The sequence below is a fragment of the Ostrea edulis genome, chromosome 6 (genome assembly GCF_947568905.1).
Source record: "Ostrea edulis chromosome 6, xbOstEdul1.1, whole genome shotgun sequence".
Lineage (NCBI taxonomy): Eukaryota > Metazoa > Mollusca > Bivalvia > Ostreida > Ostreidae > Ostrea > Ostrea edulis.
The window spans coordinates 81,440,722-81,465,767 of NC_079169.1; the positions used below are offsets into that span (position 1 = coordinate 81,440,722).

At 36.6% G+C, this 25,046-nt stretch overlaps 2 protein-coding genes across 2 annotated transcripts; both read right to left on the reverse strand.

Annotated features, from left to right (window-relative positions):
- Positions 1-213: 213 nt before the first annotated feature.
- LOC125672536 (uncharacterized) lies at positions 214-1,897 on the reverse strand. The gene has a single exon (XM_048908733.2). The coding sequence runs from the start codon at positions 1,856-1,858 to the stop codon at positions 353-355; it is 1,506 nt and encodes a 501-aa protein (XP_048764690.2). The 5' UTR covers positions 1,859-1,897; the 3' UTR covers positions 214-352.
- A 7,675-nt stretch (positions 1,898-9,572) lies between these two features.
- Positions 9,573-24,590, reverse strand: LOC125646127 (uncharacterized). The gene is made up of 8 exons (XM_048872289.2): positions 23,583-24,590; positions 22,184-22,248; positions 15,355-15,750; positions 14,989-15,145; positions 14,711-14,833; positions 12,241-12,378; positions 11,697-11,846; positions 9,573-10,070 (listed from the first exon to the last, which is right to left on the reverse strand). The coding sequence occupies exons 1-8, from the start codon at positions 23,662-23,664 to the stop codon at positions 9,895-9,897; spliced, it is 1,287 nt and encodes a 428-aa protein (XP_048728246.2). The 5' UTR covers positions 23,665-24,590; the 3' UTR covers positions 9,573-9,894.
- Between the last annotated feature and the right edge of the window lie 456 nt (positions 24,591-25,046).

Here is a 25,046-nt window from a genome sequence, read left to right on the forward strand (position 1 = left end):
TTATTTCCTTTTTAACTCAGGAGAAACTGAACCAGATATCAGCAGGTATTTTCCCAATCTTTCTAAAGATTCCCCCAACGGGTAATTTGAAGCTGCTCCTGTTTGCTGTCACCTTGTAATGATGAGATAACACTGCTTCAACGTGATAGGAACAAAGAAGTAAAATAGTCGTGATAGATTATTTCGCCAATGTAATAAACTTTGTGACGGTTCGAAGATCCCTTTTATTTATCTATACTACATGTATGTATAAAAACATTGTATGATAATGTATTCTATATTATGCACTTGCTTGAAGTTTACCAGTAGATACGTTACGAGGTCATTCGTATTTCTCTATACACTTAAACATTTATTTATCATTTGATTGACAACTTTCTTCATATTCATAAATATGCACGCTTCCGTTTTCGGACCCCATCAAGAGTCTGTTGTTGGCAAGTTTTAATGCAGACGGCATGGGACAATCGGTCAACAGAAACCTCTGAAATGACCCATCTTTGTCGAGGACGTGGACTGCGTTGTTCCGCGGGTCGCTAATTATAATTTCACTATTTTTTGCGCAACAGACATCAGAAGGCTTGAACATTCTACCCAGATTTTGACCTTCGTAGATGACGCGGAGTTTCCCCGCCTCCGTAATAATCAGCAGACGGCCAGTATTCCTACTCATCGTATCAACTACACAGATATCTCTGTTGAAATTCTCAGCGACCCTGTCTGGAGAGTTGAACAAGTAATATTTGATCCACTCTCGATGTCCCTCCTCGTATTCATAGGAGTGTAAAACGCGTCCATTGATTGCCATTTTCTGGACAATCCGACGTGTATTAAATCGATCTTTCATTCCAACTAGCAGCTCCTTTTTCAGTGAAAGAGCCACCCCTAGGGGCTCAAATGGTGACAAATTCGTTAAAGTCTTAATTTCGCCATCTTTAATGGACCAGCGACTTAACACCCTGTTTATGCTATCCGCTATTATTAAGTCCCCGTTGTCAAGCCGAACGAAGTCCCTGATGGCTATATTACCCAGTTCATACTTCCGGGCAACGCCGCCATCTGTGTTACATAATTTGATTTCCCTTCCATTTCGTCCGTAGACCCACGTTTCTTCAAGCGATTTTTCGGACAGAGAAATAATTGGATTGGAAGTCACCTGAAAATTAAAAAGTTTTGTAAGGGTTCTTCCTTCGATTTCCTCTCCCAAAAGTCGGGAATGCAATTTCTCCCTAACGACACGCCCAAACATCCGTTCTAGGGAATGGACGTCGACTTGGCCTTCATCAAATTCCACGTGATCCTCTGCTATTTGTGGATCGCGCACTTCAATACTGCTTAACCGATTTCGGATTTTCTCATGCAATTTAACAACAATGGAGTCATCTGCTAAATCTTTATTTTCCTTAAAGTACGCAACTAAACTTTGTAAACTCGTGATATTCTTGTCCTCTTCTGATTCGACAGAAAGCTCACCTTTGCCGGAATCGCTGTCTGAAAGTTCCTTAATTAAGCTGTCAGAGATGACCTTGACGGCAGAAACTAATTCCTTCTCGCGATGTTTAATTCTGCTCGTTTTGTCGGTTTTAGTTTCTTTATTCCGTGCCTTTACCTCAGCTATCGCTTTGAAGTTGGACTCTATTTTGGGAATTTCTTGATTGATTATTTCGGTAATTTTATCACTTGCCAAACGTCGAATGTTCTGGGCAACCTTTTTCAGTTTACACCAGTCATGATCACGGTGGTCTTGTTTTATACAGTCTTCACACAGGGCCCTATCACATGTTTTACAGTAGTGATCCAATTCCTCTTCCGGATGAAAGCTACATACGCTAATCAAGTTATCGATCTGGCTTGCCATTTCACAACTTTAAAATTAAATCATTTCTCAGTAATAACTCCTCAGAGACCCTGGTGCTATTAGCCCTGCGTTAGGATAATAAATAGTCCTACTTAAAACAAATACTCGATCTTCAAACTGGTGGAGGGTCATTAATGATTTAATTAGCATGGTTCATTTCCGTCTTCCATTGTTTCACTTAAGAATATTGTCTTTGGTGGCATATAGTGTGCATTGATGCACGTGCGTGGTTTTAAATGGCCGTAATCGAACTTTTCTTTCCATATTACCAATGTCGTTCTTCATATATAGAGCCCTCGTGTGCGAAAGTGTGTGGTTTTTGTATGAACAGTGAACTAATAGAATATTGTGTCTATGGTTAGAAGATAAAGAGTTTTTTTTTTTAAAAAAGCAAGCACCAAAACTTTCTCTTTGGCTTTTTACAAGTCTCAAATCGATTCTATTCCGTGCTTGGTTCTGATTTTATAACCCCGTTGGCATTTAGAATTATTCAGAAGGAAATTGGTGATATAAACAATTTTTGACGTATGTCTATTTTGTCTCGAACTAAAATAATTTTCGGTTACCCGGGAGACTTAAGAAATAAACTTTATGTATAATTGGGTAATGATACTACGCGCGCCACATGATTAACTCTTCCTCCTTCATTGATCATCTGCTATTTCCAATACATAAAACTATATATTTCTTAATCCATATTCACTGGGAGATAGATTGACATATCACGTGACGTAGTTACATTTTACGAAGATAAACGAACGTTGTATACATTCTTTTACATTATACGATAATGGTATTAATCTAAACTTGTATAGCCGAATCTTGTTCCTCCATACAGAGTCCATTTTCAGCCTAAAATTGGATTTTCTAATTTGGTTATAAGGAGTAAACAATCAGTATTGTATCCTAACCCGTCAGATCGGTTAATATTTGTAATTTATCTGACAGCTAAGTAGAACGTTCTCAGTGATTGTCCCTTTGTATCTCACAGACCCAGGAGGGTGTGAGAGCATTGCGGTCATATAACCTATATAAGTAATAGCAGCATACATAATTGACCGTTTACTATGAATGTCCATCTGATCTACGTACAATTATAGCTCTGTGACTGCTAATTCAGGGCTTGTGGTTAAAGACGTTTTAGAAGAGCATCATGATTACTCTATTTTGTCATTTAAATCAATGTTCCTTCAAGTCAATATTAAGGTGTAGTATTATGTAATTTTGAGAAGCTAAGTTATATGGACATGACGTTTAATCGCCATGTATGGACATACTTTTGTGACAATGTTTGAATGTACCAAAATAAAAGGTACGAAGAGCAAACTTCATAGACCAGACGTGATCGAGCGCGTGGTCTTGTATGCAGCCGATGACTTACAAGCTTGGAGGTCACCAACGCCGAGAGTTCTCAGAAACTTTGCGATTTACGCCCCCAAATAATCCTGTGGGGATCCGGGTTACAATAGGTCCTCAATACCCCTTGCTTGTTGTGAGAAGCGACTAAATGGGGGCGGTCCTTCGGATGAGACCGTAAATATCACAGCCGTAAGCGCCGAGCATAGGCCTAAATTTTGCAGCCCTTCACCGGCAATGATGACGTCTCCATATGAGTGAAAAAATCTCGCGTGGGACGTTAAACAATATCCAACCAACCAACCATATGCCGCCAAGTAAGGATTTTCTCAAACCCACATGTGTCTTATGAGTTTCCCACATGTGTCTTATGAGTTTCCCCTCAGATATTTGAGATTATTCTCAAAGAAGTGTGCCATTAGAATACATTTTGAGAATTATTTGAGATCTCTAAGATCATCTTGAGACTGGTAGATAGGAACCTCAAATGAAATACCAGGTTACGTCGATGTAGAAAGGTGTGGTAGGTTAGGGAAACTCTTTGTTTTAAGTTGACATTACACCAGATAGTTAACAAATATTGCCATTCAATGATTGGTACATATCTTAAATGTTTCAGAGTTTCAAAGTAAACAGTGCTGTTTGAAGCTTATTTTTAGTTATTAATGTAGATAAGTGAATGAATACGTATATAAAATAATAATAAAATTAGAATCATTAGGTAAACAACGGAAATTATCATAAGCAGCAGAATGTAAAATATACGTAACTGTGATTTGATGAAGATAACTTTCAATAAATTCTGTTCATTATCACTTGACGAATGATCAAAGTCTGACATTGTTAGATAGAGACAAGAAATATTGTGATTTCTGTGATGAATAATAGTCTTATTAATCCAATTCCCAAATTAGTCATGTATAAAATGTATGGTAGGCCAATTATTTTATTTATTTTCTGTAAAACATACATATTGGTAATTATCCAATATATGATGGAGTGCGAGCACTCTTTAATGATTTGGACATGATATAAATCGTTTCTTTCGTATGGATGTTTCCGATTTAGGTAAGAAGAAGCTATATATTTACACTTTATACCATACAACTAAATGATAAGTCTCTATAATTAAAGACTCATAAAAGAGATATGAAGTAGCATTTTCTATACTGAAAAAGAGGGTGTGTGTGTGTGTTATTTTGAATATCTGTAAACCTAGAGCGACAGAAGAACAATGCCCGTTATCAGAACACGCATTAGATTCACACAGTTTTATTACATTGATTACATTATTACTTATTTGATTACATTACTACTTATTTGATTACATTATTACTTATTTGATTACATTATTACTTATTTGATTACATTATTACTTATTTGATTACATTACTACTTATTTGATTACATTATTACTTATTTGATTACATTACTACTTATTTGATTACATTATTACTTATTTGATTACATTATTACATTCAGTTAAAACTCCAGTAGCTGCAGACAGATTTTATATATTGCAGTTATTTTATGCCTTTTTTATTGATTAAATAATAATCAATCTGCCTGATACCCCCCGCCGTTGTCAGAATTTGAACACTTTTAAAAAAACATTTAAGAACACATCTTTTTAGACTTGCATATTATTAGTATTATAGGTGGTTAAATCATTATGGTTTCTTTACCCTCATTTTAACACGACTTTTTCAAGTGTATAATTGTATATTTATTTCAACTATAATTTTATAGCATTTGATTGCACGGCGTGGAACTTTTTTCATGCATATCCTGTTTTAGATTTTAGTAATTTTACTTCACATTATTGATGTTTTTCTAGCATTGTTTTGATATTATCTGTCTTAATGCTATTATAATTTCCTTTTACTATGTTTATAACATGCTGTATCATTTTTATTGTGTGCAGCGCTTTAAAGTGGTTATTTATAGTCATATAGGACGCTATATAAATAAATATTATTATTTTATTATTATTAAACTGTAAGGTACATGTTAATTGAATGAATTCTTGCATGAACTATCATCTTTTAGTTTACTTTTTAACTTAAATGAATGTAAGTGCGTATGACCCAAATTGTCGAACCCTTTAATGAAAAGATGAAGATAACGAACAATGATCAATCTTATAACTCCTTATAAGGAATACAAAACTAAGAGTTGGGCAAACACGGACCGTTGGATACACCAGAGATGGGATCAGGTACCTAGGAGGAGTAAGCATCCCCTGTCAACCGGTCACACCTGCCGTGAGCTATACATTTTGATCAGGTAAATGGAACAATCCGTAATCAAAATCAGTGTGTAAAGAACGGCCTAACAATTGGTATGAAACACGTCAGACAGCATTTGACCCAATGAGGTGAGACCCGTCTGAGGTGTCTCAGAATAAGTTGATGACACAACAGTCTGGTAAAACAAGGTGAGTCAGAATCCTGAGGTTAAAGCTTTGCTTTTAGGCAAGATTTTCAAAATTTGATGGCTCCGAGGCTGCATGTGATTCTCAAAGATAGTGTCTCTGATTATGAACCTAAATTCTACAAATCATTCAACATCCGAAATTATGCTTACAGTTTCAGGATCTATATAACCAAAATGCAATCATTTCACACAAAGTATACACTGTAGCTGGCCAATTCCTAGCCACGTGACCATGACTTGCCAACATAGCTATCCTTAATTCCCATGTTTTGAAGTCACTTTAAGCATTTTTGTAACATATCCTTGAGTCAAGATTTCAACAAACCGTTAGGCCTTGGCTATGTGGAAGAAATACAGCATAGTAGTTATTGCCCTTGACAACATTTTTATCATTATAAATAATTGATTATCTATGGAAAATAGAAACTTTTCACTATCAATAGTATACTATTATTTTTAATTTTATTCATTGAATGAAATTCCTCTGAAGGATATACTCTATCATGTGCAAATTTTAATTTAATAAAGATTTTTGCAAAAACCTACATTAATGAAACGTGAAGATAATGAACAGTGATCAATCTCATAACTCCTATAAGGAATACAAAATAGATAGTTGGGCAAACACAGACCCCTAGACACACCAGAGGTGGGATTAGGTGCCTAGGAGGAGTAAGCATCCCCTGTCGACCGGTCACACACGGGGATTGATCTACCTTAAGTTATTCCATGCTGAATAAGGACATGGGAGGCAGAAAAAGAATTGTTGTAAAGGTATTTGTAAATGTTCTGATATTGCTGAAAACCCATATTTAACACAACATTCCCCTATGAAAACACCATCATTTTTGCATTATTCACGAATCTCTATCTGCAAAATTCACTGGAGAAAGTTGATGGTACAGGGGTTTCAATAGTCTCGATTGACGTCAGCATTTCGCAAATTCTATGGTCGTTATAACGATCTAGTTCGTCAACACAACCTATCATTGGGTCAAATGCTGTCTGACGTGTTTCATACTGATTGTTAGGCCGTTCTTAACACACTGATTTTGACTACGGATAACTCCGTTCAACTCGTCAGGATATAGGGCTTACGGCGGGTGTGACCGGTCGACAGGGGATGCTTAGTCCTCCAAGGCACCTGACCCCACCTCTGGTGTGTCCAGGGGTCCTTTTTTGCCCAACTTTCTATATTTTGTATTGCTTATAGGAGTTATGAGATTGATCACTGTTCGTTATCTTCGCCTTTCATTGCCCAAATATTGAAATTTTTCAAAAACGTCATTTTATTGCTGCATTTCATGTATTAATGACCCTTGTATCAATGGCCGATTTGCATTGTTGATTGATCAAATAATAGCAAATTCCACGTAAAGACAACAAAAGCCTACTTCATTTAATGCGTTCAAAATCTTGAATACCCCATGACCTTAATCAAAACGATCATCACCATGCCAAGATTTGAGACACATGGATAACCAAACGTGACAAAGCCAGCACGTGTCCATTCCGATGGACAGATAAATAAACGTGACAAAGCCAGCACAGGTCCACTATAATGAACAGATAGATAACCGTGACAAAGTCAGCACAGGTCCACTACAATAGACAGATAAATAAACGTGACAAAGCCAGCACAGGTTCACTCAATGGACAGATGGTACCGTATAAGTTTTACATAGATAACCGTGACAAAGCCAGCACAGGTCCACTCCAATGGACAGATAGATAACCGTGACAAAGTCAGCACAGGTCCACTACAATAGACAGATAGATAACCGTGACAAAGTCAGCACAGGTCTACTACAATAGACAGATAAATAAACGTGACAAAGCCAGCACAGGTTCACTCAATGGACAGATGGTACCGTATAAGTTTTACATAGATAACCGTGACAAAGCCAGCACAGGTCCACTCCAATGGACAGATAGATAACCGTGACAAAGTCAGCACAGGTCTACTACAATAGACAGATAAATAAACGTGACAAAGCCAGCACAGGTCCACTACAATAGACAGATAAATAAACGTGACAAAGTCAGCACAGGTCCACTACAATAGACAGATAAATAAACGTGACAATGCCAGCACAGTTCCACTCCAATGGACAGATAGATAACCGTGACAAAGCCAGCACAGGTCCACTACAATAGACAGATAAATAAACGTGACAATGCCAGTACAGTTCCACTCCAATGGACAGATAGATAACCGTGACAAAACCAGCACAGTTCCACTACAATAGACAGATAGATAAACGTGACAAAGCCAGCACAGTTCCACTACAATAGACAGATAGATAAACGTGACAAAGTCAGCACAGGTCTACTACAATAGACAGATAAATAAACGTGACAAAGCCAGCACAGGTCCACTACAATAGACAGATAGATAACCGTGACAAAGCCAGCACAGGTCTACTACAATAGACAGATAAATAAACGTGACAATGCCAGCACAGGTTCACTCAATGGACAGATAGATAAACGTGACAAAGCCAGCACAGGTCCACTCCAATGGACAGATAAATAAACGTGACAATGCCAGCACAGGTCCACTGCAATAGACAGATAGATAAACGTGACAATGCCAGCAGAGGTTCACTCCAATGGACAGATAAATAAACGTGAGTCAGCACAGGTCCACTACAATGAACAGATAAATAAACGTGCCAATGCCAGCACAGGTTCACTCAATGGACAGATAGATAAACGTGAGAAAGCCAGCACAGGTCCACTCCAATGGACAGATAGATAAACGTGACAAAGCCAGGACAGATTCACTACAATAGACAGATAAATAAACGTGACAATGCCAACACAGGTCTACTACAATAGACAGATAGATAAACGTGACAATACCAGCAGAGGTTCACTCCAATGGACAGATAAATAAACGTGAGTCAGCACAGGTCCACTACAATGGACAGATAAATAAACGTGACAAAGCCAGCACAGGTTCACTCAATGAACAGATAGATAAACGTGACAAAGCCAGCACAGGTCCACTCCAATGGACAGATAAATAAACGTGACAATGCCAGCAGAGGTTCACTCCAATGGACAGATAAATAAACGTGAGTCAGCACAGGTCCACTACAATGAACAGATAAATAAACGTGACAATGCCAGCACAGGTCCACTATAATGGGAGTACGTAGATTATTGGTGACAACTTTTTCACGCAATACTACAACATTGGTTGCATAAACAAGATGCTCTTGTGGAAACATTGATGCTCCCGTATAACATCATAGTAATTATAGTACTCAAAGAAACGTCTTGTCGAAAGAGATACACATGTGAAATATGAAAGCTATATCACTAACCATTCAAAGTTATGGTCTAGATTACAGTTATTCATAAGTAGGTCAAACTCCAAGGTGAAGGTCACAAGGTCAACTAACAAAAAGAAATGTCTTGTCACAAGGAATACAGTAGATTCCTTATTTTACGCGAGTACTTGATATGGAGAAATGATTCGTATGCGTCAAATCGCGTGAACATGAATTTGCGTGTGGTCTGTTAGTCAAGATCACAGAAAAATAAAGGCGATTAATTTTATTTCGCGAGTGATACATGTATCTCTCGCGAAATTACGCAATAATAAATTACTCGCGTATATTTAGGAATCTACTCATGTAAAATATGAAAGCCCTATCACCATCCATTCAAAAGTTTTGGGCAAGGTTAAAGTTTTTGCGGACAAATAATTATTCGGCAAGACGGACAGAACAAAAACTATACCCTCGAATCTTCGATTATGGGGGCATAAAAATCCTTGATATCAGCGTACGTGAGAACATTTAAAACGTAGCATCATGTATATATGTGCTGATGCCTATATTAAGGCTAATTTGCAATGCCATAATTGTATTCATACATTTATGAGTATACTTATACTTCCTAGAAAGGATCCTTTGTGTGTGTATGTGTAATTTATTACAAATCTGAAAACGGATGAAAAACTTTCACAAATACAATGTAACTGGTTAAAGTAAATGTGGTATAAATAACTTTGATTAAAATTCTTAATTGAGCATGCCAATCAGATGTAAACAGACAATTGTACGTCATGACGTCATAAATCTAGGATATACCTAAATACAGTATACAGTACAATGGTATTGGACTAAAATATGTCCAAATAGATTTTTGTTTTTGGTTTGTTCACGCTTATCAAACGATGTGAAAAGCCTCCAAGCTTGAAAATCCAATTTCCACCATCGCTTCGATCGGTTTTACTGTCCGCTGCTTCCTGCTCGGGCCTGTCGGTACCTGTAACAGGTATGACAACAATAGCTTCTGATTTCACTGTCATTGCAAGCAGTTTCTCCGGCGTAATGAAGGTAATCTGCACAATTCAATGTCCCCCTCGGCGTGTTTATCGATACGGGCTTGTCTCCGTACTCACAACCTGTTGATGGACAAACAGAAGAAAGGCTGACAACGGTCAATGAAAACTAGGAACAAGTTTATGCACATCTACGCAATTCGGATATTTACAATGAAACCTGAAAACTACAAGTGAATATAAAAATAACAAAATTAACTATTTTTTCTCTCGAAAGGACCGATGCCAAACAGTACCTTTTTTGTATGATATTATACATATATATATATATTACATTATGCATCTGGTGCATCAAAATTGGTACCGTATAAGTTTTACATTATAAGATTATTTAATCCAGTAAATGAAACTGTAAAAGTGTTTAATTACTTTCCAGATCTGGATCATTATGTACGACGAGAAAGCATTTGTCTACACAAGCACCAGAATGAAAGTATGGTGTACTTGAGGAAAAAATAGATTATTTGATTTATCTTTTAATCTTCACTTGGATTTGTTTGACAAAGTTGTGTTCCCATTATTTGCCCATAAACCAGTGTATCTGTATACATGTGAGATATGACGTTTTGAAAACGATGACATTTTTAACATGCCCAGCTATATGTATTTTTATTAAGGCATATTCTACAGAAAAGTAGCACTTTATGACACAGTATATGGAGAAACTGGACGTTTACAAGATATTTGCACAAAAATTGTGTTGTATTGGGCAAAACTTGTATTGGGTAATGAAAACAATATTTAATGCTACATGCATATGTTCTTGTATGCTAAATGTAGTGTTGCACGTGGGGAGACGAGTAATAATTCATTGGACTTCTTGGATTTAACATATCCTCATTTTAATTTTATGGTTTATCAAACATTTGGAACGAGCAAGTCTCCCGTAATATTGAATGCGGTATATTGATGCGATGTCAAAACTATCGCAAAAATTGAATACAATTTACTAATTCAAAATAATTAATTTTTGCGATAGTTTTGACATCGCATCAATATACCGCATTCAATATTACGGGAGATTTGCTCGTTCCAAATGTTTGATAAACCATAAAGTTCGAATTTCTTGTATAATTCGTGCCGAGAGTTGTCTTTCTTTCCTCGGCTCTACACTAGACTAGATTTATTGAAACCAATTTGGACCCTTGAGGGCATACAATAAAGAGCAACATACAAAAGAAGAAAGTCAAAATTGATAGTCAACATCAAAAACTGACTACAGAAGATTATAGCAGTTGGGGATTATCTATATACGGTAAATGCTTGTAAGACATATACATGTGATTGATATACGTCCATTAAAGAACTTGTAACATGTACACTTCTATTTGAGCAGTAACATTATTACTCTTTGACATTTGTTTGGTTCTTTTAAAGGTTATATAATGCACTACGTTTTGTTTTAAAACTGTTGATTAAAAGATTGCCTAGCTTGATAAGCAACATACGAGGGCCTCATATCATTCTCACTGGACATAATCCACAAATTTTTTATTATTTTTTAAAAATAATATTATCAAGTAAATGCATATCTATCACTTTTATATAAGCGGCATTCAATCAGTGAATGAATCTCATCTTCCACACAATTAATATCGCACATCCTACAAATTCTTTCATTTCTTTAAAGGGCGGTTTTCTGTCCTTTAGTGTTTGTAATATTTTAATATTTTACTTTATGACATTTACCTGCCACGGGGCTTCTGACGCTGTTCTTGATGTGTTCACAAGTTCTGCAGCACACCTGATTGACGGAACTCTGGTAGCAGTTGATCCTCATCAAACCGTTGGGAGTGTATGGTGTACAGAGTTCCGGGTTCTGATCGCCCCACCGACACCCTGCAGATAAATGGGGTTTACTTCGACTGTCTCATTTTCTTCACACAGAGATTTGTGAAACTAATCAAATTCACATGTAAACATTTATACATTGTACCTGTCATGTACCGACAAAATATATTAAACAAGGATCTCGGCACATGTATATAAGAGATGAATTATACGATTGATATGAAAGAAACGCATAAAATTATTACTTACATTAGTGTAGGAATTTTTAATCATACATATTTCAAATTTCAAGCATACTTCTAGCGAGTTGATCAAAACCTTAAGGGCATGATTTTGAAATAATTATTAATGTTTAGATCAAACATTAAATTCTGTAGCGTTCCGTAGGAATTACCTTTCGCAGAAAAGTAAATTATCTGGACTAAAATGAAGGCCCCCTAACCTGGCGTGGAGTCAGTCGCTACCCGTGGACAGGTTATGCAACAGAGTCGTTGGTTCTCTGGTAAGTAGCAAAGGTGGCGCTTTTGGTTGACAACGGTGCAGCGGGGCGTCAGGTCACCATAGGCACAGTTTGCAACCCCTACAAGAATATTTTGATCAATTTGACAATTCCTTTTTTGCCAGTAGAAGAAAACATCGAAGTCTGATTTCCATTTTCACTGCAGATGATTTGTAGAATACACATATTATATCTCAACGAGAGGCACTTTGACATACATCTACTGGAGATTAAAAATTATAAGTGGAAAATGCGACTGGGTGTATCTTATAAAGACAGAAAGAATGATAATGGGGGACCATATGAACTATACCGGTGCGATTTGTGCACCGACGTCTATGAAATCGAAAACATACCACTGACAGCACCCAATAGCGAGGGGAATTTACTGCAATTAGTTCCTCATTATGTTCCGCCTTTGATAATTACCTGCCGTGCAGCTTCACGATACCGGCATGTGGAGAATATTTACCGTGTGATCTCCTGGATAACTAACCCAGTGACCGACTGCAGACACGGTTTCTATTTATTTCATTTTTATTCCCTTATATATATATAGCATAAAAACTTTTTCAAAATAAAGTTTTGAAATAGACATACAGAGTGTTTCTTTCATTGTTTTGATATTACTGGTTGACGTAATTTCAGGAAATATTACATTTGGTATTGTGCAGTGTTTCTTAGTCGATACTTCTTTAGACAAAGTACTGCAAAAATCTCCTACATAACAACATACAATCTTCAGCTGTTGTTACACACGTTTCTGTCTGTGTGTGTGGTGTTAGTCAGGTAGACAGATGATGTTACACACGTGTCTGTCTGTGTGTGGTGTTAGTCAGGTAGACAGATGTTGTTACACACGTTTCTGTCTGTGTGTGGTGTTAGTCAGGTAGACAGATGTTGTTACACACGTTTCTGTCTGTGTGTGGTGTTAGTCAGGTAGACAGATGTTGTTGCACACGTTTCTGTCTGTGTGTGGTGTTAGTCAGGTAGACAGATGATGTTACACACGTTTTTGTCTGTGTGTGTGGTGTTAGTCAGGTAGACATATGTTACACACGTTTCTGTCTGTGTGTGGTGTTAGACAGGTAGACATATGATGTTACACACGTTTCTGTCTGTGTGTGGTGTTAGTCAGGTAGACATATGATGTTACACACGTTTCTGTCTGTGTGTGGTGTTAGTCAGGTAGACAGATGTTGTTGCACACGTTTCTGTCTGTGTGTGGTGTTAGTCAGGTAGACAGATGATGTTACACACGTTTCTGTCTGTGTGTGTGGTGTTAGTCAGGTAGACATATGTTACACACGTTTCTGTCTGTGTGTGGTGTTAGACAGGTAGACAGATGTTGTTACACACGTTTCTGTCTGTGTGTGGTGTTAGTCAAGTAGACAGATGTTACACACGTTTCTGTCTGTGTGTGTGGTGTTAGTCAGGTAAACAGATGTTACACACGTTTCTGTCTGTGTGTGGTGTTAGTCAGGTAAACAGATGTTACACACGTTTCTGTCTGTGTGTGGTGTTAGTCAGGTAGAGAGATGATGTTACACACGTTTCTGTCCGTGTGTGGTGTTAGTCGGGTAGACAGATGTTACACACGATTCTGTCTGTATGTGGTGTTAGTCGGGTAGACAGATGTTACACACGTTTCTGTCTATGTGTGGTGTTAGTCAGGTAGACAGATGCTGTTACACACATTTCTGTATATGAGATTGTGATTGAAAAAACATGCTACATTGCATCTGTCTACCCGCCTAACACCACATACAGACAGAATCGTGTGTAACAACATCTGTCTACCCGCCTAACACCACATACAGACAGAAACGTGTGTAACATCTGTTTACCTGACTAACACCACACACAGACAGAAACGTGTGTAACATCATAATTATGTCTACCTGACTAACACCACACACACAGACAGAAACGTGTGTAACATCTGTCTACCTGACTAACACCACACACAGACAGAAACGTGTGTAACATCTGTCTACCTGACTAACACCACACACAGACAGAAACGTGACTCTGATAAAAAAAAAAATCATTTGTCTCGCTCTTGTGATTACTTTTTCCGATAAAATCATTATTAACGATTTATGATAAATTATTGATATTGATTTTTATTGCAATACTCCATATTTCAAATTCTACAGTCGTTTCTCACTCTTAAAATGTCGACTGCTACATGTACATGTATCCTGCTATGAAAATAACAAACTGGTCTTGAACTTTAAGCAAATGAGCAAAAATCACCGAATTATTTTTGAAAACCATCACAAATACATAGTCTTAGAATTTTATTTCAGATGAAAACCTGTGCAATGTCACTGACATTGAAAATACCTAACAGGGCATTCCATACAGGGAAATACATTGAGTTGAGTCGATAGCTTTAGGGTGAATGTACCTGTGTTAAGCTGTCGTAAGAACTGAGCGCATCGGTCACAACAGATGTCCCTAGTCCTAGCCACGTAACAGTCAAATGGCTCTATGTTTCTACATTGGTAACTGCGGTCGCCATACTCGCATCCTGAAAACCCACGTATACAGATCTATACATTCACGTCAATAGGAAATATTTTAAATCGGTATCATTGATAATGCATTTTATGACAAAGTTTCACCTTTACAATAAATAATGAAAGTAAAAAATGATAATTGAAAGGTACCGCCGAAAGCACTCGCCTGTATTGTAACTTTGTTTAACAGCAAGACATGTTTGACAACATTCCCTAGAAGCCCTTTCATACGTGTAGCAAATAAACTTTCCCAAATTACGGACAGCTTCGTTGCACCTTAATCCGTTAATATAAACATCATAACCGCTAGCCGCCGGACAATTCTACAATTGAAAATGGACAATACCAAAAATGCTTAATTTCAAAACAAGTCTGATGAGATAGTGCAGAAAAAAACATGGTTATAGCAAAAAACAGTTCGTTATAACCAAACTTCGTTATTTTTGGTATATTCCTTGCATAGGGGATTAAATAAGCGTGAATTTGTTTTATGAGAGTGTTTACTGTATTCGTATAAAAGGCGTTGTATTACCGGGTCATTAGACATAACTCCCGTGTTAGGAACATTTGCCCTGCTTCTGCTTGCGGGGTAGACCACGGAACGACTCCCAGAGGGGTAGCTACTGCCGCCCCTCTGAATAACAGATCCGCCACCTGTATTACCAGGGTTGTAACTGCTATAGGTAGTGCCACCTGAAGAGTACACTGTTTGTCTGTTTGTGCTAGGTGTATAAGAATTATCTGGTCGACTATTGTACACCCCGCTGCTCTGAGAACCTGACTGGCTTGAACTTCTTTGTCCTTGTGAAACGTCGTATGAGCGATATTCAGGTTCAAAGTTTGGGATTTGAATCCCCGAAGCGTCACTTCCGTATCCGGATTGATGACTTCCTCCTCCTTGTCTTGACCTACTTGTCATTGGCAGGGGCTAAAAGTAAATGATATCGGTTTGTAATTTATATATATATTGGTTTGTAATATATATATATATATATATATATATATATATATATATATATATATATATATATATATACATATATATATGCATGCATGCGTCCATCCATCCACTCAAATATCAAACAATTCATAGTACTGAAGAATTATTTTTCAAAGCGAAGATAAAATTCATTGAGCAATATTGGATTATATTTCGAACACCTCTGTAGTGAGCAGTTGTTAATATTTACATCTAATCTGATACTGACGCAAACTATCTACCGGCTTCCATACGCATAATGAACACATGGATGTCATCAGAACACTGCAGAGATCCAAGAGGGCTTCCAAAAAAACCAACCGAGAAATAATTGAGTCATTACAGGACAATAAGTGTTTTATTACTTGTGTATAACTGTTTGGCTGAAATAAAAGAAATGAGAGGTAAATGGATATTTTGAAGGTTTTAGAAGAGCCCTCTAATTGGTTTCTTACATGTATTAGAATGAACAAATATTTACTTGAGGCCTTTGAATATTTTGGCAGGTTTTGCGCGAGTGATTAGTGTGTGTCGTGCAGAGTGTTGTGGTATTGTAGTTTGCACAAATATACTATTGTATTGAGTGTTTACGTACACAGTGAATTGAATAGTGAGTTACTGATAACCCGTCATATCGAAATAACAAACGACGACCTGAGGATGGTTCGTGGATATTCGTTGTACACATTCTGCGATCTCATATTGAAGGCAGCTAATGTTTTTATTGGCAAGCTATAGAACACACGTTTCTAAGGCTCTGATAATACCGTTATTCCTTATCTCAGAATTGAACTTTTTACAGTTTACACACTGTGCTATTCATAATAAGAGGAGTTCTCCTTCATGTATCACATTCATTTTTAAAAAATCAAAAAGAAACCGTTCCCTCGCCTTGTGTAATCTGTGCGCACAGATTGCTGGGTGCTCAGTTTAAAGGAGCGTACTACTATTATGATTGGTATTCGACTTTGGTACATATCTATCACAGTAAAACATTTCACTATAAAGACCCGTCATCGACACATATATTATGATATGGCGCAGCACGTCTGTCAGTACGACTGTCAGTCTGTCTGTGCGTCTGTCAGTCTGTCACTGTGTCAGTACGACTGTTTGTGTGTCTGTCAGCACCTTTGTATGATTTAGCTAGAGGAAGAAACCTATTGGGTTTTTTTTTTCAAATTAAAATTACATGGTTAATTTAACAGGCACAAAACCAAACTAGAAAGCGTATTAATAGCGTTAGGATGATCAAATTGGTATACATATTCTATCATCATAGGCGGGTTGCATTATGCAGTGTTTTCACGTGTCTGACTGTCGATCTATCTGGGCCTTGTGGAAAGGATAAAAAGTACCAATAAGGCTAGGTTAATCAAACTTGGTTCACATGTTCTCCCTGGTGAGAGAAAGATACCGTTTATTTCTAAATGTCAAAGTCATATTTTGATAGGTATTTGTGAAGAAAAAACACAGCACTAATATCGCGAGAATCATCAAACTTGGTGTATGCATGTCCCCCATTCTATAAAGTAATAATTTTGCTCTTCAAGTTATACTTTATAAGAGTAAAACCGTTCTTCACTTTGATATTGACATGAACAGTGGTACATGTAACAAAAACATCTTAGAATTAACATTTTATTAATGTTCTCCGATATTAGGAAAAAATCCGTGCATTTCTTTTTAAGCAAGTAATGGTTTATTTGGAAGTTGGTCATATGGAATTCTTTGAATACTACTACATGTACATATATCTGGAAATATTGGACAGGTAGTTGGTAGAGTGGGCGTTGCTCTTGTTGATATTTTCATATAAGACCCCATTTTTCTCGCGCTGGAACTAAAGCGGCGGTAGCCTCTACAGGTTGTACATTAAAAGTCTTAGCTAGTATTCATTAGGAGTGGCGATATCAATGACATTTTTAATTAATCATATAAACGTCTAGTTTGTGTTATGGGAGTATAAAATCATGGAATTTGTATAATATATCGCACTTAATTCTGTGTTCCTGATATTCATATTTTGTAATTTAACATGTTTCTTTTTCAAATGTAGATTTCTATGCTGCGTTGAAAAGTAACTTACGCGTCACATTTTCATATCGAGAATAAAACAAAGGTTTATAACTGACAAAACATCAAAACATATAAATATTTGTATATTGCAATTTTTCATTCTCTTTTTTCAACGACCGGGATTTAAAGATTGTAGATAATTGAGATGTAAATGTGAAAAATTGGCAAAAGTGTAAATAATTTTACCGACTCAGAGGATTCTGTAGAGACTAGTCCTACTGGTGCAGGTTAAATCATTACAGAGAGAGAGAGAGAGAGAGAGAGAGAGAGAGAGAGAGAGAGAGAGAGAGAGAGAGAGAGGGTAGAAATGTATGTGTTTATATTTTTAAAAACATTTCAAGACTTTATAAAATATAATATATAAAAGTGCAAATATCTTAAACAATAACCATCAAAATTTTTTAGAGTGTTTTTATTTATTTTTTAAATATTCAAATTTGATAAAAATATAAAGTTCTTAAATGTTCTTTACCAGGGGCGGATCCAGGAATTGCGGTTACGGGGGGCGCCACTTTATGAGGCAGGGCCCCGGTCTGGAGCCGCCTTTAGGCCCCCAGTGGGTCCAGGGCGAAGCCCTGATGGGGGCCCAGCCCCCGGAAGCTCCTGGATTTTACAGGGCTTGAAATATGTCTCCTATTTAGTCATTTGTACTATTTTCTATCATTTTTTATAAGGTGAAATTAATAAAATGACGCAAATATTAGGGGTTTTTGGAAAAAAAATTAAGTTATCCCATCAAAGTAATTCAAGAAATCAGAAGATTTTGTCATTTATTTCTCCGGGAGTGGAAGAAATTATTGCTTCTTATATCATTTAATAAATTTTTCTAAACCAGATACCACGATTTACCTTAAATTTGAAAATTTTAGGGGGGAGGGCGCCGGCCGCCCCCCCCCCCCCTAAATCCACCACTGTTTACACTGGCAGCAGAATTAGAAATTCAAACAAAAATGTGGCAATATCTCATCAAAAATGTCTTGAATATTGACCTTTGATATGAATTCTTCAAAGTATTCGGGTAAAGAAGTATATATGCGGAATTCAAGGACCACATATTTAGCAAATATCAAAAACAGTTTTAAATAATCTAAAAATCTTCGCTAAGTCAAAATAGTAAATTTCCCTTGAAGTGTAGAATCATTATGCGACCACATCAGGGGTCTAAAGTTTTATTAAAGAATGAGATATAAGGACACAATATTCAGAACAGCTGTGTTCCTAACTTTTTTTAATATAAATTTTCATCAATATGGGTATGCACTTTTGGGAATAGTTGTGTGATTGTTTTATAGAAAACTTTTTTCGTCTACTGCTGCTGAATATTAGAATTTAGCTTAGACATGCAGAACAGGAAAACCATTATAGATTTCATAGCCTTTGGGCCTAGCGATACTTTTAACTAATACTCAGGTGACTGATAAGGCCCATGGGCCTCTTGTTTTCGGATGCTTCAGCTCCCCCCCCCCCCCTCCCACCAACATCTGAGCAAGAGTATACAGTAAGGACCTTATTAAGATAATGTTAGAGCTTTCGTATTCTAGTAATTACTATCTAAGTTTATTTACTATTGTCTAGTCCACTTTCAAGCCCTTTGCAACATTCCGTATCATAATGTTTATTTTCATTTTACAAATTTAAAAAATTAAATTGTCACTGTACTTGACTCTAATGCTGTATTTTAACACTAAAGCTACAAATCAAAGTCAAACTGATTGACAGATGGTTTTTGTTCGTGCAATGAGGACAACATTTTTCACATACACTGTACAACATGGGATACATGCAGAAGAATTAGAAACTGAATTCATTGTATTCCATCCCTGGGTTTCGGTGAACAATGGAGTCCCTGTTACTGTGAGAAGATTTTTACAATTATTTCATTGTTTTAATTTTTCAGCAGTTTACGTCAAAATTTACTACCTCATCATTGCGTAACGCTGTGTTTTATATGACCGCAATCACGTGAACCATATCAAAATATTGTCCCTTCATAATTATACAAATTTAGGTGCCAAAACTTAGAAAATAGAGACCTATATTGCAAATCAATAAAAAGTCACAAAATCCTTCCAAACCTGGCCAATTTGAAACAAAACTTTGATAGGTTTGAACTGTGCTATAGATATCGTAGTTATACTTTAACTTACCCAATCATAATATCTTATAAGTTTCTTAGGCTCAGTGCCTTTATCAAAAACCTTACTGAATTACAGAATGCTTTTCTGTTTCTTATTGAAAAAAGTTGCACAAGTTTATATCACATCAAACAACATACAATCAACCAATCGCTGCTTCACCAATTTAACTTCCCTTTGAGAATCTCTATGTGCATCATGCAGTGAGTAAAATACACCAATTCAGATCTATGTTTGGTGCTACATGTATGTGGTATTCAGCAGTGAAGGCTCTTTATCGTGCCTACGCCTAATGTGGTTTTAGCTCACACGCGAAAAAATATTTTTTCTTGACATTTTAGGTACATTTCTATCGTTTCTACACAAACTTAGGGTATATTGCTAGGTAGCATACTTTGATGGTTGTGGCAAGTAAAAATGTATAGTCAGTTCTTATGCAATACAGAAGGTTGCATATATGGACACTACACACGGTTATTGTAGCAAACATGAATGAATTTATCAGACTAGTTAGATAATCTAACAAAAGAGACAACCAAGGCGATATACAAAAAACAGGTATAGTAATGCTACTACGATATCGAATTAAAAATTTGATTCGGAAATCGTACAAGAACATTTCATATCGAGGAGATGAAAATATAGTGTTAGAAAGAATCGTCGCTAGTGACCTTTACGGCTTCTTCGATGTATGGTAAAAGTCACTACCTGTTAGACTCACACACCAAATTCTGTATTCACTGTTAGAGAACAGTCACTGTCTGTTACACTGACACACCAAATTCTGTATTCACTGTTAGAAAACAGTCACTATCTGTTAGACTGACACACCAAATTCTGTATTCACTGTTAGAGAACAATCACCACCTGTTAGTCTGACACACCAAATTCTGTATTCACTGTTAGAGAACAGTCACTACCTGTTAGACTGACACACCAAATTCTGTATTCACTGTTAGATAACAGTCGCTACCTGTTAGACTGACACACCAAATTCTGTATTCACTGTTAGATAACAGTCGCTATCTGTTAGACTGACACACCAAATTCTGTATTCACTGTTAGAGAATCACTGTCGCTACCTGTTAGACTGACACACCAAATTCTGTATTCACTGTTAGATAACAGTCGCTACCTGTTAGACTGACACACCAAATTCTGTATTCACTGTTACATAACAGTCGCTACCTGTTAGACTGACACACCAAATTCTGTATTCACTGTTAGATAACAGTCGCTATCTGTTAGACTGACACACCAAATTCTGTATTCACTGTTAGAGAATCACTGTCGCTACCTGTTAGACTGACACACCAAATTCTGTATTCACTGTTAGATAACAGTCGCTACCTGTTAGACTGACACACCAAATTCTGTATTCACTGTTACATAACAGTCGCTACCTGTTAGACTGACACACCAAATTCTGTATTCACTGTTAGAGAATCACTGTCGCTACCTGAATTGACGACTCCGATCTATAACGGCCAAGGTTCGAACCTTGATTCATCGCTCCCGAAATGAACTCTTCTTGGTGCCACAGTTTCGCATTTTGATAAGCTTGTATTTTAATAAACCAAAGTTTTAGTGTATTTTAATTACTATTCTTCTTCAATTTACTTTTGGTTGTGTGTAAAGAGTTATGTAAGTAAATATAGGATTAAGATAGATAATGAGATAATCTAGCAACAGTTGTAATTTTTGTATTTACTACCAACCATTTAGTTGAAAATTAACAACATGACACTCTCCTACCTTGAAAAAAGTTAAATATTTATAGGTTATAGACTTTGTATGGGAAAATATGACGACCGAGATTTTTGGCGCGTAGACGGACCGAGCTCGCATTGCGAGGTCCGTCCGCGACAAAAAACGAGGTCGTCATATTTCCCATAAAAAGTCTATAACCTTTTTATTATATACTTTCAATTTCATTTAGAAAGTAACAATAATCTTATTTTTAACAATAACTTTATCGGTTTAACTGAGTAAAAGATGAAAAACACGAAAAATTTGAAAATTAACGGCGTAGAAATTTGATTGCGACGTAATGTTTGCGGGTCGGAATGTTTGCGGGCATATATCGTGTGATATATGCCCGCAAACTTTTAAAGAAAAAAAGAAGAGATGAAATTAAAAGTATATAATAAGAAAATACATGCACTCACTGGTAACTCGCCGCCATCTTGGGTTGAACGCCGTACCCTGTCTGGTTTTTCTTGCCGCTGTACAACTGAAATAGGGATAAATGAACACAGTTAATTATGTGCACTTACCACTGGCACACAGTTTATGGAATTTAAAACACCCTAACGTACTCAAGAAATTATTGGAATCAGGAGATTTTTTAATGCCAAATGTCAAACAATGAACTTCTTGTAAATTGTTTAAGTTAAATCTTTTGCACTTCACTGAGTGAGGGAACATGACATTAAAAAGTTATCATTATGAAGGCACCTATGAAGTTAAGCTCCATAATACTGATATTAAATGGGGGACCTGGTTCATAATAGAATGCTGGAAAAATATTTGATAATTGAAATATTAATCCGTTCATTTAAGATGTTGACTTTTTTTCATTCTTTCCTTGACATAGAGAACTTTAAAAATGTCTTGAATTCAATTCCAAATATATCGATGCCAAGTAAAGTATTTCCTCATGCAACCTGAACAAATGATTTTGCATGGAAAAGGATTCAATCGTTTTGTTTTTTAACCGAAATGATAATATAATCTGAATGGAAACCTTGAAATCTTAATAAGCCCCTGGTTTTTGTTATCAGACACAAAACCCTTCACCTTTTGGAGGAAACTTGTAAACATATTCAAGGATACCTCACAGATTACTGAAACAGGGGTATACAGGAACCAGCTCATCAGCATCAGCAGCGTCATACAATTATTTATTTTACGCCTATACACTTTGTGGTTGTAAACTTCCAACGAAATTGTGACCATAAGTGAGCCAGACTTTCCCAATTAGTAAACAAACCACAAGACCCTCTGTTTAATCGCAGAGGAAGGAAATAACTTCTTGATTTATATAATTATTCAGTACGAGCCTCTGGAGATGTTAATGTCTAATGACGTCTCATATTAAGAAAGTATCGCGTTCAATTCAGTCTCTGTTCTAAAGGTTACTGGTAGGGTTTACCTTAGCACACTCAACATCTGATGTTAGCCGTAGTTGTAAGATATTTTATTCGATAAAAATTTCATAATTTCTTCATGGAACTGAACCCTGAGACAAAACTTTCTTTTCCTTTTTTTGCTGCCCTGAATGGATCATCGGATCGGATGGAAGACATATTTCTGCATCACCATACGAGAAATAAGCCCCCGAGAATCTTTTGGGATCGGGTTGTGAATATCAGGATCAAATTTACGATGTATTATCACTGCAATATAACATCGCAGTGTGTGGGACAGTAACAACTATTCATAAAATTATTTGTTTTAATCTAAAATGACTTCATTTAAGTTTTTCTGACACTAAACATGAGAACGATAAACAGGATTATGAATAGTATACATAATTATTTCAGCTTTACATACTCCAATACTTACTTTTACCGACTCCAATACTCAATGATAAAACTACAGAAACTATATACCCCAACTGAAGGAAGATGCTTATATTACGGATCATTTTGAAAGTGGTTCTTCTTCACACTGGTAAACTCAGAATCACATATTGTTAAATCCAATGATTTCAATTCACAGTCTCAACGCAGTTTTTAACGTGATTTCCCGAAATTAAGTGATCAGGCGAGCACTTATAATGATTTACGTATGATATGGTATATCACTCAATGAGAACTACCGAGGTGTGCGTAACAAAAAACAGCCAAGTGCAGCTACAGGGTAAACCAAAAATATAACACCATTTATAGAATAGATGTAACATTTCATATTCATTATGAAAATATGACATCATTAATTATTTTTGTATATTTATTCATATAATTCAGATACATGTATATTAAGTTGAATGCTAAATTCAACAAAGAAATTGGTATTAAAGAATCGCATACCCCGTGTTTCAATGTATCTATCACACCTATAAGCTCCATAACTAAACAGAAGGATTCCTTATGATTACTTACAGTACAGACAACGCGGATTCAAGGATGTACCACTCTATTAAGTTTGCTTATAGAATCTTACCCAAATTACATGTACTAACTTCTGAATTTTAACTGACCCTTTTCCCTTAAAGTAAACTTCTGACTCAGAAGTTTTACTTTCACATCATGCAGTACAGTTTCATTCCAAAAAATACCCACAAATATATATCATTGTCACTTCACCTAAGGTATGTTAACGAAGGGATAAGGGTTAGAATATGTCCTTAGTAACCCTCCCTTGCTGTAAGAGGCGACTAAATGGGGAGGTCCTTCGTATGAGATCGCAAAAGCCGAGGCCGGTGTCACAGCAGGTGTGGCACGATAAAGATCCCTCCCTACTCAAAGGCCATCAGCGCCGAGCATAGGCCTAAATCATACAACCCTTCACCAGCAATGGTGACGTCTCCAAATTCTCGAGTGGGACGTTAAACAAGATACAACCAACTATTTACCTAATGCATGACATTCCACAGGTTCTAAGACTGACAACAGGATGTTGGCATTGTATGACGTCACAGGAGCTCCCCAAGGCGGGCATATCCCTTCGCAACGAGGGTCTACAAGCTTTTCTATAAGTCCATAGTGACCTTGGCCTCTCTAGATAACAAAGCTACGTGTAAAGTATGAAACTGGCTGTGCAGTGACTACAAAATTTTTCTGTGAAGTCTCGGAGTGACCTTGACCTTTGACCCCAAAATCAATATTGGTCATCCCTTCTTGATAATAAAGCTACATGTGAAGTATCAAATCAATCGAGCAAAATCAGTGTGACTTGTAGATTGTCTGCAAGCTCAATGTTGTGCGCACACGGTCTCGTTACTATACCTAATAACAAATATATTCAATTCAGTATAGATATATACTAAACGTGTTTCAATCTTCCTTTTTTCCATTCTAATAAAAT